General features: G+C 36.3%; 1 protein-coding gene across 10 annotated transcripts in view; it reads left to right on the top strand.

Annotated features, from left to right (window-relative positions):
- Slc38a9 (solute carrier family 38 member 9) overlaps positions 1 to 18,946 on the top strand; it is a 109,765-nt gene that overhangs the window by 77,927 nt on the left and 12,892 nt on the right. For all 10 annotated transcript variants that reach the window (XR_007109081.1, XR_007109082.1, XR_007109080.1 and 7 more), the window contains one exon: positions 13,875 to 13,981. Coding sequence is in view for 7 of the 10 variants with exons in the window: in XM_047555434.1 (XP_047411390.1) it covers positions 13,875 to 13,981 (107 nt within the window). In the remaining 3 variants the exon portion in view is untranslated. The remainder of the gene's footprint in view (positions 1 to 13,874; positions 13,982 to 18,946) is intronic.

Here is an 18,946-nt window from a genome sequence, read left to right as displayed (position 1 = left end):
CACTTGATCATGGTGCACTATCTTTTTAATATGTTTTTGTATGCGATTTGCTAAAATTTTGTTGAGAATTTTTGCGTCGATGTTCATTAAGGATATTGGTCTGAAATTTTCTTTCCTCGATGTGTCTCTGTCTGGTTTAGGTTAGGTATCAGGGTGCTATTGGCTTCATAGAATGAGTTTGGGAGGGTTCCCTCCTCTTCTATTTCATGGAATACTTTGAGAAGTATTGGAATGAGCTCTTCTTTAAAGGTTTTGTAGAACTCGGCTGAGAACCCATCTGGTCCTGGACTTTTCTTTGTTGGTAGGCTTTTGATGACTTCTTCTATTTCATTACTTGAAATTGGTCTATTTAAATTGTGTATGTCCTCCTCGTTCAGTTTAGGCAATTCATATGTCTCTAGAAACCTGTTGATGTCTTTGAAATTTTCTATTTTGTTGGAGTATAGATTTTCAAAATAGCTTCTAATTATGTTTTGTATTTCAGTCGTGTCTGTTGTGATATTTCCTTGTTCATTCTGAATTTTAGTGATTTGGGTTTTCTCTCGTCTTCTCTTGGTTAGTGTGGCTAAAGGTTTATCAATTTTGTTTATTTTTTCGAAGAACCAACTATTTATTTTGTCAATTTTTTGTATTGTTTCTTTTGTTTCAATTTCGTTGATTTTTTCTGAGTTTAACTATTTCCTGTCTTCTACTACTTTTGGTGTTGGTCTGTTCTTCTTTTTCTAGGGCTTTGAGCTGTAGTGTTAGGTCGTTTATTTGTTGAGTTTTACTTCTTTTATTAAATGCGCTCCATGAAATAAATTTTCCTCTAAGTACTGCTTTCATAGTGTCCCAGAGATTTTGATATGATGTTTCTTTGTTCTCATTTACCTCTAAGAATTTTTTAATTTCCTTCCTAATATCTTCTGTTATCCATTCATCATATAATAGCATATTGTTTAATCTCCAGGTGTTGGAGTAGTTTCTGTTTTTTACTCTTTCATTTATTTCTAACTTCAATCCATTATGATCTGATAGAATACAAGGTAGTGTCTCTATCTTCTTGTATTTACTGACATTAGCTTTGTGGCATAATATATGGTCTATTTTAGAGAAGGATCCATGTGCTGCTGAGAAGAAAGTGTATTCGCTCTTGGTTGGATGGTATATTCTATAAATGTCTGCTAAGTCTAAATTATTGATTGTGTTATTGAGATCTATGGTTTCTTTGTTCAATTTTTGTTTGGAAGATCTGTCCAGTGGTGAGAGAGGCGTGTTAAAATCACCTAGTATTATTGTGTTATGGTCTATTTGGTTTCTAAAATTGAGAAGGATTTGTTTAACATACATGGATGAGCCACTGTTTGGGGCATAGATGTTTATGATTGTTATATCTTGCTGATTTATGCTTCCCTTAAGCAGTATGAAATGTCTTTCTTTATCCCTTCTGACTAACATTGGCTTGAAGTCCACATTATCTGAAATGAGGATGGATACTCCAGCTTTTTTGCTGAGTCCATGTGCATGGTATGTTTTTCCCCATCCTTTCACCTTTAGTCTATGGGTATCTCTTTCTATGAGGTGAGTCTCTTGCAAGCAACATATTGTTGGATCTTTCTTTTTAATCCAGTCTGCCAGTCTATGTCTTTTGATTGATGAGTTCAGGCCATTAACATTCAGGGTTATTATTGAGATATGATTTGTATTGCCAGTCATTTGGTTCATATTTAAAATTTTATTTATTTATTTATTTATTTTTTGACACATCTTGGTTCCTCCTTTATTTGACAGTTCCTTTAGGGTAATTTCTCCCTTTGCTGATATGCTTCTTTGTTTTTTATCTCTTCCTCATGGAATATTTTGCTGAGAATGTTCTGTAATGCTGGCTTTCTTTTTGTAAATTCTTTTAGCTTTTGTTTATCATGGAAGGATTTTATTTCATCATCAAATTTGAAGGTAAGTTTTGCTGGGTATAAGATTCTTGGTTGGCATCCATTTTCTTTCAGAGCTTGGAAAATGTTGTTCCAGGCCTTTCTAGCTTTTAGGGTCTGGATTGAAAAATCTGCTGATATCTGTATTAGTTTCCCCCTGAATGTAATTTGGTTCTTTTCTCTCACAGCCTTTAAAATTCTGTCTTTATTTTGTATGTTAGGTATTTTCATTATAATGTGCCTTGGTGTGGGTCTGTTGTAATTTTGTGTATTTGGAGTCCTATAAGCCTCTTGGACTTGATTTTCCATTTCATTCTTCAGATTTGGGAAATTTTCTGATATTATTTCATTGAATAGATTATTCATTCCTTTGGTTTGTTTCTCTAAGCCTTCCTCAATCCCAATAATTCTCAAATTTGGCCTTTTCATGATATCCCATAGTTCTTGCAGATTCTGTTCATGATTTCTTACCATCTTCTCTGTTTGTTCAACTTTGCTTTCGAGGTTAAATATTTTGTCTTCAATATCTGAAGTTCTGTCTTCCAGGTGTTCTATCCTATTGGTTATGCTTTCTATGAAGTTCTTAATTTGGTTTATTGTTTCCTTCATTTCAAGGATTTCTGTTTGGCTTTTTTTCAATATCTCTAACTCTTTATTGAAATGATCTTTTGCTTCCTGAATTTGCTCTGTTAACTGTCGATTGGTGCGATCATTCAATGCCTGCATTTGCTCTTTCATCTCATCGTTTGCTTCCCTAATCATTTTAATTATGTACATTCTGAACTCCCTTTCTGTCATTTCTTCTGCCATGCTGTCGTTGGATTTTATTGATGTAACATCTAGATTGGTTTGGGGCATTTTCTTCCCTTGTTTTCTCATATTGTTCAGGAATCAGTGGGTCATTAAGATATTGCAGATTTCCTCTATTGACTTATAATGTCCCTGAAGATTGCTAGTATATCCCCTCTTATCCTTCAGTAGCCTGAAGTCTCGGAGGAAGTTGATAATTCGGAGCTCCATGAAGAAGCTGCCTCTCTAGGGGTGGTGACCCTCAGGTGGGGTATATTCCCTGCTAGTGGGCAGAGGTGCCTCTACTTGTTGACCAATGGTCTTCCAACGGGGAACTAGGGTGCAGGCTGAGGCAAGTCCTGTTCGTGCCTGTGTCTCTGGTTTTACCGTCCCTGTGGGAAAACCTCACCCGGCAGGGAAGACTCACTCGGTGGGGACGTCTCGCTTATCAGTTCCCCTCCTAGAGGTTCCCCTCAATCTACAACTACCGCCTGGGCTGGGCTGTCTTCCTCTGCAACGTTCCCAGGGGCCCAGACCTACCTCCTGGGCCTGGGAGCCTCTCCCTTCGCAGACAAGTCTCCTTAGGCTGCTTCTCCTCAGAGAATCTGCCCACAGTCCTGGAAACTTCGCTCCGCCCCTAGGCGTGTCTCTGTGCGGCTCTTCCACCAAGAAGCCACCTAGCTCCTGGGACCCTGCTCTGCACCTAATCGCCTGGCTATGCGGCCCCTCCTCTGAACTGCCACCTGGAGCCCCGTACAATAGCTCCGATACCCAGAGACCTGCCACACACCTCCTCCTCCGGACAGCGGCCGGGTTTCCGACGCAGTCACTAGGAGTCTAAGCAATTCACTTCGCGTCTCCTCCTCCCGCCAACCGCCCGTAGCCCTAGGCAATCACTCCAAGTCCAAGTGACCCAACCTGTTCCTCCTTCTCCTCCTCGGGGTAGCCCCCCGGGTGTTCAGGAGCAATGGCTCCGAGACCAAGTGACCCACCACGCTCCTCCGCCAGGCAGGCCACCGTGTTCAGGAGCGGTCGCTTTTAGTCCAATCAACTCACCACTCGCCTCCTCCTCTGGCAACCGCTTGTGGCTCTGATGCAGTCACTCCTAGACCAAACGACCCGCCGCACTTCTCCTCTTCCTCCGGGCAACCCCCGGTATTCAGGAGCGGTCGTTCTGAGTCCAAACAGCTCGCCGCGCAGCTCCTCCTCTGGCAACCGCCTGTAGCTCTGATGCAGTCACTCCTAGACCAAGCGACCTGCCGCGCTCCTCCTCCAGGCAGGCCACCGGTCCCAAAATTTAGATAAAGAAATAGAAGCTCTATCAGGCCAGGCACGGTGATTTATGTCTATAATCCCAACAGCTTGGGAGTCTGAGGCAAGAGGATCACAAACTAAAGGCCAGGCTGGGCAACTTAGCAAGACCCTTTCTCAAAATAAAATATTTGAAGAACTAAGATGGAGCTCAATAGTAGAGTGCCCATGGGTTCAGTTCCTAGTAGGATAGTAATATGAAGAAGAAGCTAGATTTTAACTTTAATAAATATGTAAAAATAAGCTAGATAATAATTTAAAATATGCCTAGTAGAAGAGTTAAAATTACTTGCCTCTGAGAAACAGAATTTAGGAGGGAAGATATGAAGCAAGAGAATACTAGTTTTTGTTATAAGCCTTATAATACTATTTAACTTTTAACAGCTAATATGAATTTTAAGTTGCAATTTATTTATTTTTTATTGAGAAAGCAGATTTGGAGACCTTTCTGAACATCTCACATAGCATATTCTACATATTTTCTTACATTTCTTTTTCTTATATTTTTATCATACATGTATATAGGGTAATAATGTCTGTCTCAATCTACCATCCTTCCCATCTTTTCCTGCCTCACCCCTCCCCTCACTTCCCTCTGTACAATCCAAAGAGCCTTCATTCTTCCCTAACCACCCCCCACTATGGATCAGCATCCACTTATCAGAGAAAACATTCAGCCTTTGGTCATTTGGGATTGACTTATTTCAGTTAGCTTGATCTTCTCTGGTTCCATCCATTTACCTGCAAATAACACAATTTCATTCTTCTTTAAGGCTGAGTAATATTCCATTGCTTAAATGTACCACATTTTCATTATCCATTCATCTGTTGAAAGGCATCTAGGTTGGTTCCATAGTTTTGCTATCGTGAACTGAGCAGCTATGAACATTGATGTGGCTGTATCTCTGTAGTATGCTGATTTTAAGTCCTTTGGGTATAAACCACGGAGTGGGATAGCTGAGTCAAATGGTGGTTCCAAGTTTTCTTAGTAATCTCCATACTGCTTTCCAAAGTGGTTACACCAATCTGCAGTCCCACCAACAATGTATGAGTGTACTGTTTTCCCCACATCGTCACCACCACTTATTGTTGCTTGTATAAAATGTAACTTAAATGACATTTCTAAGAGTGGAGGGGGGGGTAACAGAATGAATCAAACACCATTATCCTATGTAAATGTATGATTACACAAATGGTATGCATCTACTTCATGTACAGAGAAATAAGATGTACCCCATTTGATTATAATAAAAATATATATATTTTTTTAAATGACATTTCTGGGGCTGGGGAGATAGCTCAGTCGGTAGAGTGCTTGCCTTGCAAGCAGAAGGCCCTGGGTTTGATCCCCAGCACCAAAAATAAATAAATAAATAAATAAAATAAAAAAGAAAAAATGACATTTCTAAAATGAAAAACTATTCAATGCTTTGAAACTGACTTCAGACAGTGAATTTCAAGGATGATGGAGTAGTTTGCCATTTTGATAGCAGTATTATATTCCTCTGTCACTAGAAAAATAAAATTTTCTACTCCCATGTGTTTTGAAAATTTCAGAGCAGATCAGAATACATTTTACCACTCATTAATACAGTGCCTCCAAATATAATAAAACTTGAAGTTTTTGTTGAAGTGGGACATTTCTGTACAAAAATGTGGAACTCATAAAGGTACAGCTTATTTAATATTCACAAACTGAGCTTCTGCTATAGCACTGAGATCAAAACCAGAAATTGTTGGCCTCCCACCAGTCACTATATCCCTGTAGCCACTGTTGTAACACCAAAAGTTAGTTTTGCCTGCTTTTTAAAACATTTTATATGTATGTGGAATATGCAGTATGTATTCTTTGTGGTCTGACTTCTTTCAATCAACATTATATTGTGAGAGTGAGCCCTATTAATGCACATATTTGTAAATTGGTATTTCATCGCTTATCTACCACAGTTTATTATTACCAGTTGTGGACATTTGAGTTGTCACCAGTTTTTGACTAAAAGTTTTATTGTTGCACTCTTCATTCTCATCTGAGTCTTTTGGTGAAATATTTGACTGCTTCTCTTAAGTACAAGTGAAGGAGTAGAGTTGCGAGGTCAAAGGGTATGCTTGTGTTCTGCTTTAGTAGATATTGCCAACCAGGTTTCCAAAATGCTTGTACCAATTTACTCACCAACAGTGTTCAGGAGTTCTAGTTGTTCCATGTCTTCACTAATACTTTATTTTCTGTGTTTTTCATCTAGCCTTTCTGGTGGGCAAGTGCTGGTATTACTTTGTGGTTTTCATTTGCATTTCCCTGATGACTAATGACTTTAGCACCTTTTCATATATTCATTGGCCATTTGGATTTCCTCTTTTGTGAGGTGCCTTTTCAAGTCTTTGCCCATTTCCTTATTTAGTTGTCTGGGTTTTTCTTATTGATTTGTGTAAGTTCCTTATACATTATAGATATAAGTCCTTTCTTAGATATATGTATGGCAATTATCTTCTCCCTTTCTGCATGCACCTATATTGATTCTCCTTCCCACCCTGACCCCCTAGTGTTTGAAATCAAACCCAGGGCCTTACACATCCTAGGCAACCACTGTCACTGACCTACATCCCTGACCCCTGCTTACATTCTCTCTTGATGTGCCTTTTCAAAGGAATAAAGTAAGCAGTTTGGAAATATCAGAAATTTGGGGCTTCTTTAAAACCACTTTGTTAAAGACTCTACTAGTTTTCTTTATTATAGAGTAAATGTTTTCTTTAAAGAGGCATGTTTTCTACATAAAAATTTTCACATGAATGTTCATAGCAGCATTTTTCATAATAGCCAACAGTGGAAACAATCCAGGGTCCTTCACTGATGAATGAATAAAGTGTGGTATATCCATACAATGGAATACTATATATCCATACAGTAGGAAGGAAGCACTATGGTTATGATTGCACAACTCTGTGAACACACTAAAAACTTTAATTATACACTTTGAGTGAAATGTATATTTAAAAGTATCTCGGGTTTTCAAGAAATTTGTTCAGAAAGTGTCTAGTTAATTGCAAAAAGCTGGATATTTACCCACTGTAATTTAACAAGTTAGAAACCTAAAAGTGATATCATCTGACTTAATTAGAAAAGGTAGTAAAGGACCAACTAATAATCACTTCACAAAATGACTTAGAGGTAATAGAGGATAACTGCTATGAAGGACAAGTTCAGCGAAATTGAAGAGTTTATTGAAAACCAATAAATCTTGGCAAAAAAGCAAAATCATTCTAAAGGCAGTTTAAAACAGAATTTTGAACATTTCCCATGGGCTGGGAGTCCTTTAATTTTTAAAAATAAATGAGTACCCCTAATATTTGACACACATTGTAGTGTAAGAGATGATCCACTGCCCTCCATGAGATTGTAGTTAAGCATTAAGATCAGTTTGTGAATTAACAATCATAATACAAAGATATATACAATAGATATAGCAGGATAGAGGAATTGCCTATATAAATAAGTTAAGGGTTAGAAGAAAAGGGTTCAAAAGAGAATTTTTTAAGGGCCAACAGGAGTTCTCTAAGAAGGAGTATCCGGCAGGAATATGCCAGGTCAAGGGAACAACATGTTTAAACAACAGTTAAGGCCTGAAATAACATGATTTGCGTAGGAAATTATGAGGATTTGAATGGCTAGTGAAAGAATATTTGTTGAGGAGGTGATAGGAAAAAGGGTTAAAAGGCAAAAACTTGAACATGAAAAGCCTTCTCTTTTAAAACTAAAAATAACTCTGGAGGTCAGTGATGAGACTCTCCCTCCTCCTTACTTGGAAGATGGGCTTCTATGTATTCATGAGACCAGTAAAAAAATAGTCCTGTAATTCCCTGCCCACAAACAGAATTCATAATGGAACTGCTACAGTCTAATACTACCAAAAAGAAGGAAAAGGTTAAAAGTACTATAGCCTCATTTATCCACTCTTTCTGAATCAACAGGATATCCCTCAAAATAATGATAGTGAAAACACTATCAGAACCTTAGAAGGTAGCATAAGTTCAGCATGGATGATAATTGAAAGTTGAATGATAAGTGATCCAAGACCCAAATCCCTTCTTACTGCCTTCTTTATCAGACCACTTCCAATACCAACTCTGTCAGTTCAGGTTCTCCTATGAGCACACACCAAAATGGGGTGAGAAGATTAAGAAATTTATTGGGGCAGCCCTTAATGAAAGATAAAGGGATTGGGGAGCGGGGCAGGAGTCACAGGTGACTATATAAGACCACAGTGTGGCTCAGAGCTCTATGAAAGAGAAGGAAAGGAGCTGGACTGAGCAGAAATAAATTCAGAAAGTCTTAGCTAATCCAGTGTGAACTTCTGTTAAAGATACCTGTATAGAAATCCAGGACTAGGCAAAAGTAGTCAGGCCCTGGTACTCTGCTATGCTCAGTTGTTGGCTCAGAGAGGCCCAGTAAAATATGACTGCTGCTTGATCAGGGCAGCAGATCCACAAGGGGCTGCAGCTTTAGGCTATCAGCTAACTACTCCTTGCTTCAAGTTCTCACTTGAAAGGAGATCTGAGTAGTATATCCACAGCTGTCACAGTAAAGTTTTAAAATATTTTAATGTAAATTTGGCATGTTAATACTAAATTTATTTGTAGGCCAAATTTAAGTCTACTTCATAATTTTGTGAATATTTCATATATTTTGCAAATGGGATCCTTGAATTTATCTCCTTACAGCTTCTAACCAGTTATTACAGGTGTATAAGAAAAATGTTGATTTTTTTTCAGTTTTTTTCTATTTAGCTACTTACTTTGAATTCTTACTAAAGAGCTTTTCAGTTGTTTCTTTGTTAAACATATCAATAAGTACTAAGTTCATCTGTAAATAATAATAATTGTTATCTTTTTAAAAGTGGTGCTTCTATAATTATGTAAGTATAATGCTGCTTATTGGTGTGAAATGATCCAGTTTTTTAAAAAAATAGTTTTAGTTGTAGATGGACACCTTACTTTTTTATTTTATTTATTTATTTTTATGTGGTGCTGAGGATCGAACCCAGTGCTTCATACATGCTAGGCAAGTGCTCTACCACTGAGCTATAACCCCAGCCCTGAAATGATCCAATTTATGAAGAGATTTTTCTTCAAATAAAAAAACAAGTGGGAATTGCCTCCTATTTTTATTTTATTGCTGAGATATAAAAAACTTAAAAAGATTATAGACAGAAAAGGGGAAGACTTACCTAAGAGAAATACACTTTGAATTGCTTCTACAAATAAAAATTCAGATGAAAGCTAACAGGCAAACAAAAAACTTGATAGAAAACAGAATATATGATTTTGTTGGGGCTTACCTTCTCATTTCTCTTAGGGCTAGTGCTTGATTCTTTTTTACTCACCTCCTTTCCTAAAATATTATAGCAAAGAGCTAGTGGACTTTTCTATACTTATACTTCTTACCAAAGATATCCCCTGAGGTAGGTTGTTTTCCATTTTGCCACCTGCTTTACCTAGACCCAGCAATATTTTCAAGTAAATCATAGTTTTATACTACATAAAATCAATTTTTTACTTGTTTATTAGCAGACCTCAAAACAGAAATTGGCAGTAGTTTTAAAATGTTATTATGGACTGGGGATGTAGCTCAATTGCCTAACCATGTGCACGACCTGGGTTCAATCCCCTGCACCACCAAAAAAAAAAGTTATTATTTGTATTTATTGTAAAATAGAGATAAATAATTAATTTAAAATAAATCCTGTCAGCCACGGATAACCATTACTTATATTTTTATGAATATTCCTCCAGATTTTTCCCTTCATACATCCATACATTTTTCCCATAAATCTATGTATACACATTGTATTTTTTATGTTATTTTATTTTTTAAAATATTTTTGTTAGTTGTTGATGGACCTTTATTTTCTTTACTTATTTATATTCAGTGCTGAGATCAAACCCAGTGCCTCACACATGCTAGGCAAGTGCTCTACCACTGAGCCACAATCTCAGCCCCATACATCTTTTTTTTAAAAAAATAAATAAAAGTAAACCCACAAAAAATCTTCCTCAACAAAACACAGTTTTATTTTTTTTTCTTTTTTCTTTTTTTTTTAATTGTAAACAAATGGGATACATGTTGTTTCTCTGTTTGTACATGGCGTAAAGGTATACCATTTGTGTAATCATAAATTTACATAGGGTAATGTTGTTTGATTCATTCTGTTATTTTTCCCCTTCCCCCCACCCCTCCCACACCTCTTTTCCCTCTATACAGCCCTTCCTTCCTCCATTCTTGCCCCCCTCCCTAACCCTAACTCTTAACCCTAACACTAACCCCTCCCACCCCCCATTATGTGTCATCATCCACTTATTAGCGATATCATTTGTCCTTTGGTTTTTGTTTTTTTGTTTTTTTTATTGTAAACAAATGGGATACATGTTGTTTCTCTGTCTGTACATGGCGTAAAGGCATACCATTTGTGTAATCATAAATTTACATAGGGTAATGTTGTTTGATTCATTCTGCCATTTTTTCTCTTCCCCCCCACCCCTCCCACCCCTCCCCTCCATCTATACAGTCCTTCCTTCCTCCATTCCTGCCCCCCTCCTTAAACCCAACTCCAACCCCAACACTAACCCTTCCCACCCCCCATTATGTGTCATCATCCACTTATTAGCGAGATCATTCTTCCTTTGGTTTTTTGAGATTGGCTTATCTCACTTAGCGTGATATTCTCCAGTTTCATCCATTTGCCTGCAAATGCCATAATTTTATCATTCTTTATGGCTGAGTAATATTCCATTGTATATATATACCACAGTTTCTTTATCCATTCATCAATTGAAGGACATCTAGGTTGGTTCCACAATCTGGCTATTGTGAACTGAGCAGCTATGAACATTGATGTGGCTGTATCTCTGTAATATGCTGATTTTAAGTCCTTTGGGTATAGGCCAAGGAGTGGGATAGCTGGGTCAAATGGTGGTTCCATTCCAAGTTTTCTAAGGAATCTCCACACTGCTTTCCAGAGTGGCTGCACTAATTTGCAGCCCCACCAGCAATGTATGAGCGTACCTTTCTCCCCACATCCTCGCCAACACCTGTAATTGCTTGTATTCTTGATAATCACCATTCTAATTGGGGTGAGATGGAATTTTAGGGTGGTTTGGATTTGCATTTCTCTTATTACTAGAGATGTTGAACATTTTTCCATATGTTTGTTGATTGCTTGTAGATCTTCTTCTGTGAAGTGTCTATTCATTTCCTTAACCCATTTGTCGATTGGATTATTTGCATTCTTGGTGTAGAATTTTTTGAGTTCTTTATAAATTCTGGAGATTAGTGCTCTATCTGAAGTATGTTTGACAAAGATTTTCTCCCACTCTGTAGGCTCTTTCTTCGCATTGCTGATAGTTTCCTTTGCCGAGAGAAAGCTTTTTAGTTTGAATCTATCCCAGTGATTGATTCTTGCTTTTATTTCTTGTGCTATGGGAGTCCTGTTGAGGAAGTCTGGTCCTAAGCCGACATGTTGAAGCTCTGGACCTACTTTTTCTTCTATAAGATGCAAGGTCTCTGGTCTGATTCTGAGATCCTTAATCCATTTTGAGTTTAGTTTTGTGCACAGTGAGAGATATGAGTTTGGTTTCATTCTGTTGCATATGGATTTCCAATTCTCCCAGCACCATTTGTTGAAGAGGCTATCTTTTCTCCATTGCATATTTTCAGCCCCTTTACTCATTCTATGAAGCCAATATTACCCTGATACCTAAACCAGACAGAGACACATCGAGGAAAGAAAATTTCAGACCAATATCCTTAATGAACATCGACGCAAAAATTCTCAACAAAATTTTAGCAAATCGCATACAAAAACATATTAAAAAGATAGTGCACTATGATCAAGTGGGTTTCATCCCAGGGATGCAAGGTTGGTTCAACATCAGGAAATCAATAAATGTCATTCACCATATCAATAGACTTAAAGTCAAGAATCACATGATTATTTCAATAGATGCAGAAAAAGCATTTGATAAAGTACAGCACCCCTTCATGCTCAAAACACTAGAAAAAATAGGGATAGTGGGAACATTCCTTAACATTGTAAAGGCCATCTATGCTAAGCCCATGGCCAATATCATTCTAAATGGTGAAAAACTGAAAATATTCCCCCTAAAAACTGGAACAAGGCAGGGATGCCCTCTTTCACCGCTTCTTTTCAATATCATCCTTGAAACTCTAGCCAGAGCAATTAGACAGACCAAAGAAATTAAAGGAATACGAATAGGAAAAGAAGAACTCAAACTATCCCTATTTGCTGATGATATGATTATATACTTAGAGGAACCAGGAAATTCCACCAGAAAACTTTTAGATCTCATAAGTGAATTCAGTAAAGTAGTGGGATATAAGATCAATGCACATAAATCTAAGGCATTTTTATACATAAGTGATGAATCTTCAGAAAGAGAAATTAGGAAAACTACCCCATTCACAATACTTGGGAATCAATCTCACAAAAGAGGTGAAAGATCTCTACAATGAGAACTACAGAACACTAAAGAAAGAAATTCAAGAAAACCTTAGAAGATGGAAAGATCTCCCATGTTCTTGGATAGGAAGAATTAATATTGTCAAAATGGCCATACTACCAAAAGTGCTATACAGATTCAGTGCAGTTCCAATTAAGATCCCAATGATGTACCTTACAGAAATAGAGCCAGCAATTATGAAATTCATCTGGAAGAATAAGAAACCCAGAATAGCTAAAGCAATCCTTGGCAGAAAGAATGAAGCAGGGGGTATCGCAATACCAGATCTTCAACTCTACTACAAAGCAATAGTAACAAAAATGGCATGGTATTGGTACCAAAATAGAAAGGTAGATCAGTGGTACAGAATAGAGGACACAGACACAAACCCAAATAAAACACAGTTTTAAATACTGTATACTGGGACTGGGGTTGTGGCTCAGTGGTAGAGCACTTGCCTAGCATGTGTGAGGTACTGTACTTGATTCTCAGCTCCACATAAAAATAAATGTACAAAATAAAAGTCTATTGACATCTAAAAAAAATATTTTAAAAAAATACCAGATACCACTGCGCAACTGTATCAGTTTAATCAGTCCCTCTAAGCAGACATTTATGTCTAAAACTTTTAAGCAATCCCCCCACCCAATGCAGGACTGGCAACTTTGAACCCCGAGTGCTCCATCACGGAGCCACACCCCCAGTCCCTTTTGTTGTTGTTGTTTTAGTTTTTATTTTGAGACAGGGTTTCATTGTTGAGGCTCACCTCAAACTTACAATCTTCTTATCTCAGATTGCATATCCCTGGGGATTATAGGAATGCACTTTGTCCAGCTTAAACAGTGCTTTTTAGTGCTATCATCAAAAGCTATTAAATGACCATTTCTACTCTCTGTCCTTTTCTAGAAGTAATTTTCTGACAAATTCAGGTATTAGAAAAATAAAGGATTTTAGAGTCAGACCCTGCTTTACCATGTAGTAGTCATGTGACTTCAAACAGGAATAATTGATATAAAGTACCTATACAGGGGTCGGGGGCTATAACTCAGTGGCAGAGTGCTTGCCTGGCACAGATCCTTAGCACCACATTAAAAATAAATAAATAAAATAAAGGCATGCTGTCCTTCTACAACTATAAAAAATTTAAAATAAAATAATAAAGTACCTATACAAAATAGACATTTCTTGATTCCTTTTCTTCCACATTATAACTGCTTTGCCTAAGTATAATGCTGACCTTGAGAATGTTTTAATATTCTTATTCCCTAGACAAAACAGAGACAACTGATTTTTATTGGCTACTGATACTCATTTTCTACTTGTCAGCTTTAACTTTTTTCTTTCTTTTTCTCCTAGAGATAAGATATCAGTTCCCACAGCTGACTGGAGTGCTTACTCTTGCTTTCTTTATTCATAATTGTATTATCACACTCTTGAAAAATAACAAGAACCAGGAAAACAATGTGAGTAATTATCTGAGGAATTGACTTTGATATCTCCTGAGGATAGACTTTTTAAGTCAGTATTTGAGGCACTTTATATTTGGAGTACAATTATGCAATATGTTTCAAGATCTTAATTTTTAAGTTTTAGAGCAGTGGCCAGCAAACTTTTTCTGTAAAAGTTCAGATGGTAAATATTTTAACTTTTACAGGTTATATAATTTTGTTATAACTATCCAACTCTGCCGTTGTGACTTGAAAGCAGCTATAGATAATAGATAAACAAATGGATGATGGCTACATGTTTCAATAAAACTTTATTTTACAAAAACACACAGTGAGGGGCTGGGGATGTGGCTCAGTGGTAGAGTACCTGCCTGGCACATGTGCGACACTTGGTTTGATCCTCAGCTGGCCTGTGTGCCATAGTGTGACAGCCCTTGTCATGGAGCAACCACTAAAAAAAAAAAAAGGAAGTATAGTTAATAAGCCAATAATGGTGATAAAATTATAAAATATACTCAAATGACCAGGTGTGGTGGTACACGCCTATAATTCCAGTGACTCAGGAGGTTGAAGTTGGAGGATCGCAAGTTCAAAGCCAGCCTCAGCAACTTAGTGAGGTCCTAAGCAACTTAGCAAGGTCCTGAGCAGCTTAATGAGACCCTTTCTCTAAATAAAAAAAAATTTTAAAGGGCTAGGGATGTGACTCAGTGGTAAAGCACCCATGAGTTCAATCCCCAGCGCCAAAAAAAAAAAGTACCCAAATGATTCCAAAAAAGATAGGGATAAGGGAACAAAGAATAGATAAGACAAAGAAAACAAGTAGCAACTTAATATATTTAAACCCACATGCACTGATAATTACATTAAAGATAAATGGTTTAAACACTGCAATTAAAAGATAGAAATTGTCAGATTTGTTATAAAACAAAATTTAACCATATATGTTCTTTTAAAAGAAACTTGAGTTTAAATATAAGGACATGCCATTCAAATACTAAACACAAGAAAAGGGGAGCAACGTATTAATATCAGACAAAGTATACTTCAGAACATAAAGTATTGCCAGAGATAAAGAGAAGCATCACCTAATGATCCTTAGGGATCAATATATCAAGAAGACATGATAATTTTAAATGTGTATACACTTTAGAGCTTCAAAACAAATGAAGTTTATCAGTTGACAAACTGAAATAAGAAATAGACAAATCCACAATTATAATTGGAAATTTTATCACATCTCCCTCTATAATTGGTAGAACAAAAAGACAAAAATAAGTAAGGATATAAAAAGCACAAAAAATACCATCAACTTACTTGTCTAACTGACATATAGAATCTTCTCTCAATAACAGAATACACATTCTTTTCAAATACACAGGAACATTGACCAAGATAGACTATATGGTAGGTCAGAAAGCAAGTATCAATAATTTAAAAAGACTAAAATTATGCAAGGTGTGTTTTCTAGCTATAATAGAGTAAGATTACAAATTAATAACAGAAAGACATTTGGGAAATTCACAAATATCTAGAAATACTACTAAATAACCAATGGGTTATGGAAGAAATAATAATGTAAAATACTTTGAGAAGACTTAAAATGAAAAAACGTACCAAAACTTAATAGGCTTATAGCTAAAGCTATGCTTATTTGGAAATGTATAGTTGTGAACACCTACATAAAAATGAAGATGTCAAATCAAAAACCTACTTCAAGATATTGGAAATGGAGCTGGAAGTATAGCTCAATGGTAGAGGAGCTGGGTTCATTCTTTAGTAGCAGAACAAAGATATTGGAGAAAGAAGAGCAAACAAAACCCAACGCAAGTAAAAGTTAATCAGTAATCAGTTACCTGTTGCCTTGTCTACAATTATTGAGCTCGGTTTGACAGCTTCTAACCATATAAGCAAAAATGATGATACAACTCTAATAGAGTTGTTAGTAAAATACAGAGGAAGAATTTCCTAAGACTGGGGATTCTGAGAAAGCTTCGAGTAAGTGTTAATGTTTGACAGAATCATTAGGAAGACAAAAACTTCCTAATTTCCCTCAAATTAGGACAAGCATACAAATCCAACTCTGCCATCTTCATTCTTACTGTCCATACATCTGGATATTATTTGTAAATGGAGTTGAATTAATCTAGATTTTTTCATACTTCTTAATGTGGTGACCTTACCTCAAATTCCATTTTCCTTATACATAAAAATATCATTAACGATATATACCACATCAGGGTTGTAATGAGAGTAAGTTGTTAAAAAATTGAAGCATGTCTACATACAGTAGGGTATGGTTTCTTTATCCCTTCTACCTTTTCTCTCCTGGTATTTACAGCCTATTTTCTTATGCCTACCCAAGTACCCCAGAAGCACATTCTGTGAAGCAGGATTCCCATGTATTTGATCATTCTATCCACAGGGCTGGGCTTCTCAAATTTTATCACCAAAGTCTCCCTGATAACAGAAAACAACCTCACATATCTGGTAGTCTGGGAAAGAAGAACATGATTTCATTGAAGCCTCATGTTTTAATATTAAATCATTCATATTTTTGTCACACTCAATTTGTCTAACTAGAAAACAGTATCAAAATAATGGGTTATATTATAGGCAGTTCTCATATTGCATGATTCCTGCAATCACATGGTTCAGTTAACTGTGGTTTAAATTCATCATTCCCCCACAACAACATGATTCTAATTTCAGTTTACCATGGGATCTCAACTATGAGTGCATGCATAAAGTAATAACTGCTAGCCCTCAGTGTGATTTAGGTGCACATCCTAAATTAGTGACTAGTCACAACACTTCTTTCAAAATCTGTCGGCAATCAATCCTGTATATACTTCACTTGGTGCACAGTGTGCAAATTAGGTAGTCATGTTTCCTTCTTCCTGTCTCTAAGTGATAAACCCACATTTTTTTTATTTTTTTATTTTTTTGTGGTGCTGGAGATTGAACCCAGGGCCTTATGCTTGCAAGGCACATCCTAAATTAGTGACTAGTCACAACACTTCTTTCAAAATCTGTCAGCAATCAATCCTGTATATACTTCACTTGATGCACAGTGTGCAAATTAGGTAGTCATGTTTCCTTCTTCGTGTCTCTAAGTGATAAACCCACATTTTTTTTTTTTTTTTTTTTTTTTTTTTTTTTTTTTTGTGGTGCTGGAGATTGAACCCAGGGCTTTATGCTTGCAAGGCAAGTACTCTACCAACTGAGTTATATCTTCAAGCCTCCACATGATATTTTTAAAAGTTGATAATTGAAAGAAGGAATTGGCAAACAGAGGTAAAAATGCAACAGTGAAACAAAAAGTGATAATGCTCAAAATGAAATTTAAATTGAACATAAATGAACTACCAAAGAAATAGCTGAATGGGGACATGTTGATGCTTCTGCCATTTGACAGACAAGACATGCAGCCAGAGGAACTTTGGGAAAGTGGGCCTATCAGCATGAACTTGGAAGGTGATTGTGATGACAAGAAGGAAAGTGTCCTACAGGAAGTGATACAGTCAGAAAACTTTGCATTAAAAGAATTCTCAGATATGTTTCACAACATTGAAAGCACAAAGAATGAAATGTTAGGAGTGACGCAAAGTTAGAATAAAGAACTATGACAGTTCAAGGCACGGAAAAGATGCTTCATATTGTAAATTATGCAATGAAAAGAAGCAAGCATAGTTTAAACTACTGTTGCTAGATTTTTGCAAAGAAATTAAACATTCTAATGATCAACATTTCTGATGTTTTATTTCTTTATTTTGAGATGAGGTCTTACTATGTTGCCCTGGCTGTCCCTGAACTCCTGGTCTCAAGGACTTGTCCTACCTCAGCCTCTCAAGTAGCTGGGACTACAGGTGCCCAGCTGTTTCTGATATTTTAAATTATGATACTAAATAAATATTAGTTTTATTTTTTCATTTCCCTATACATTTGTAATCAACAGTAAGAGAGATTTTAATGTTTTAACAAAAATTGTTAAAGATCACAGAATAATCATAGTTTTTTTTCCCCTTTGATTATTGTGATTGCTTTGCAAAACTTCAGGTTATGCAGTAATTTTTACAAGTTTTGCACTACCATACAAAGTGAGGCCAATCTGTGCTTAATATTTGCTCTCTAAAATTCTCAAGTAGAATTAGTTTCTAGAAAGTCATAAAAGTTTATCTGGAGTACACATAACCCAGTATGAAAAGCTCAGGACTAGATAGAGGGAAGGGTGTTTCAGTTCATGGTCCTTTATGGGCTGAGGAAGGGAGGGATTTTTGCCTTTCTTGTGAGAACATTCAAGAAGCTGTGGTTGTAACTCAGTGGTAGAGTCTAGTTTAGCATGTGTGAGGCCCTGGATTTGATCCCCCAGCACGCACACACCCAAAAAAATGTAGAAACTTCAGTACCCTAAGATGAATTATTTACACTGAGTTTGTGGATGGGCTTTGTGGGATTAGTATGCTAGGTTTAGTTAATAAAATTTGATCAGTTTTTGTCACTTATGGGAAATATTTTCAAAACAGAGCCTTAAAAGCAAATATTTAAATGGATGTTTTCTTAGTATCTTAATTAAAATGAGGTAATGGTCTGATTTTCAAAAAAAAGTTGTACTTTGTGTTAATGTCTTAAAATATTAATAATTACTAATAATTATTAGTATGAATGATAAAACTAACATTTAGGAACCACTCTGTGCCAGCAACATTCTAAACACTAAGTATATGCAAATAATTACAATCTCCTTTTGATTAACATAAGTGTTGGCATAAATCAAACTAAGTAGATACTGTATTCTGAGAAAAACTTTTGTCCTTGAATTAATGATTATACCTTTCAACAGTTTCATTAATTTGACTTATAAAAATCCAGTTAATATTGGGATATGATATTTTCTTGGAATTAATGTCAGAAAATGTGAAACTTGTCAGGGACTTTGAATTCATAGAGTTGATAATAAGTTAGTCATTCCATGCTTAGTAA

This window comes from Sciurus carolinensis, chromosome 6 (assembly GCF_902686445.1).
Source record: "Sciurus carolinensis chromosome 6, mSciCar1.2, whole genome shotgun sequence".
In the NCBI taxonomy this organism is placed as follows: Eukaryota; Metazoa; Chordata; class Mammalia; order Rodentia; family Sciuridae; genus Sciurus; species Sciurus carolinensis.
The sequence above is the reverse complement of the archived record's forward strand: the minus strand, read 5'-3'. Positions and strand labels throughout refer to the sequence as shown.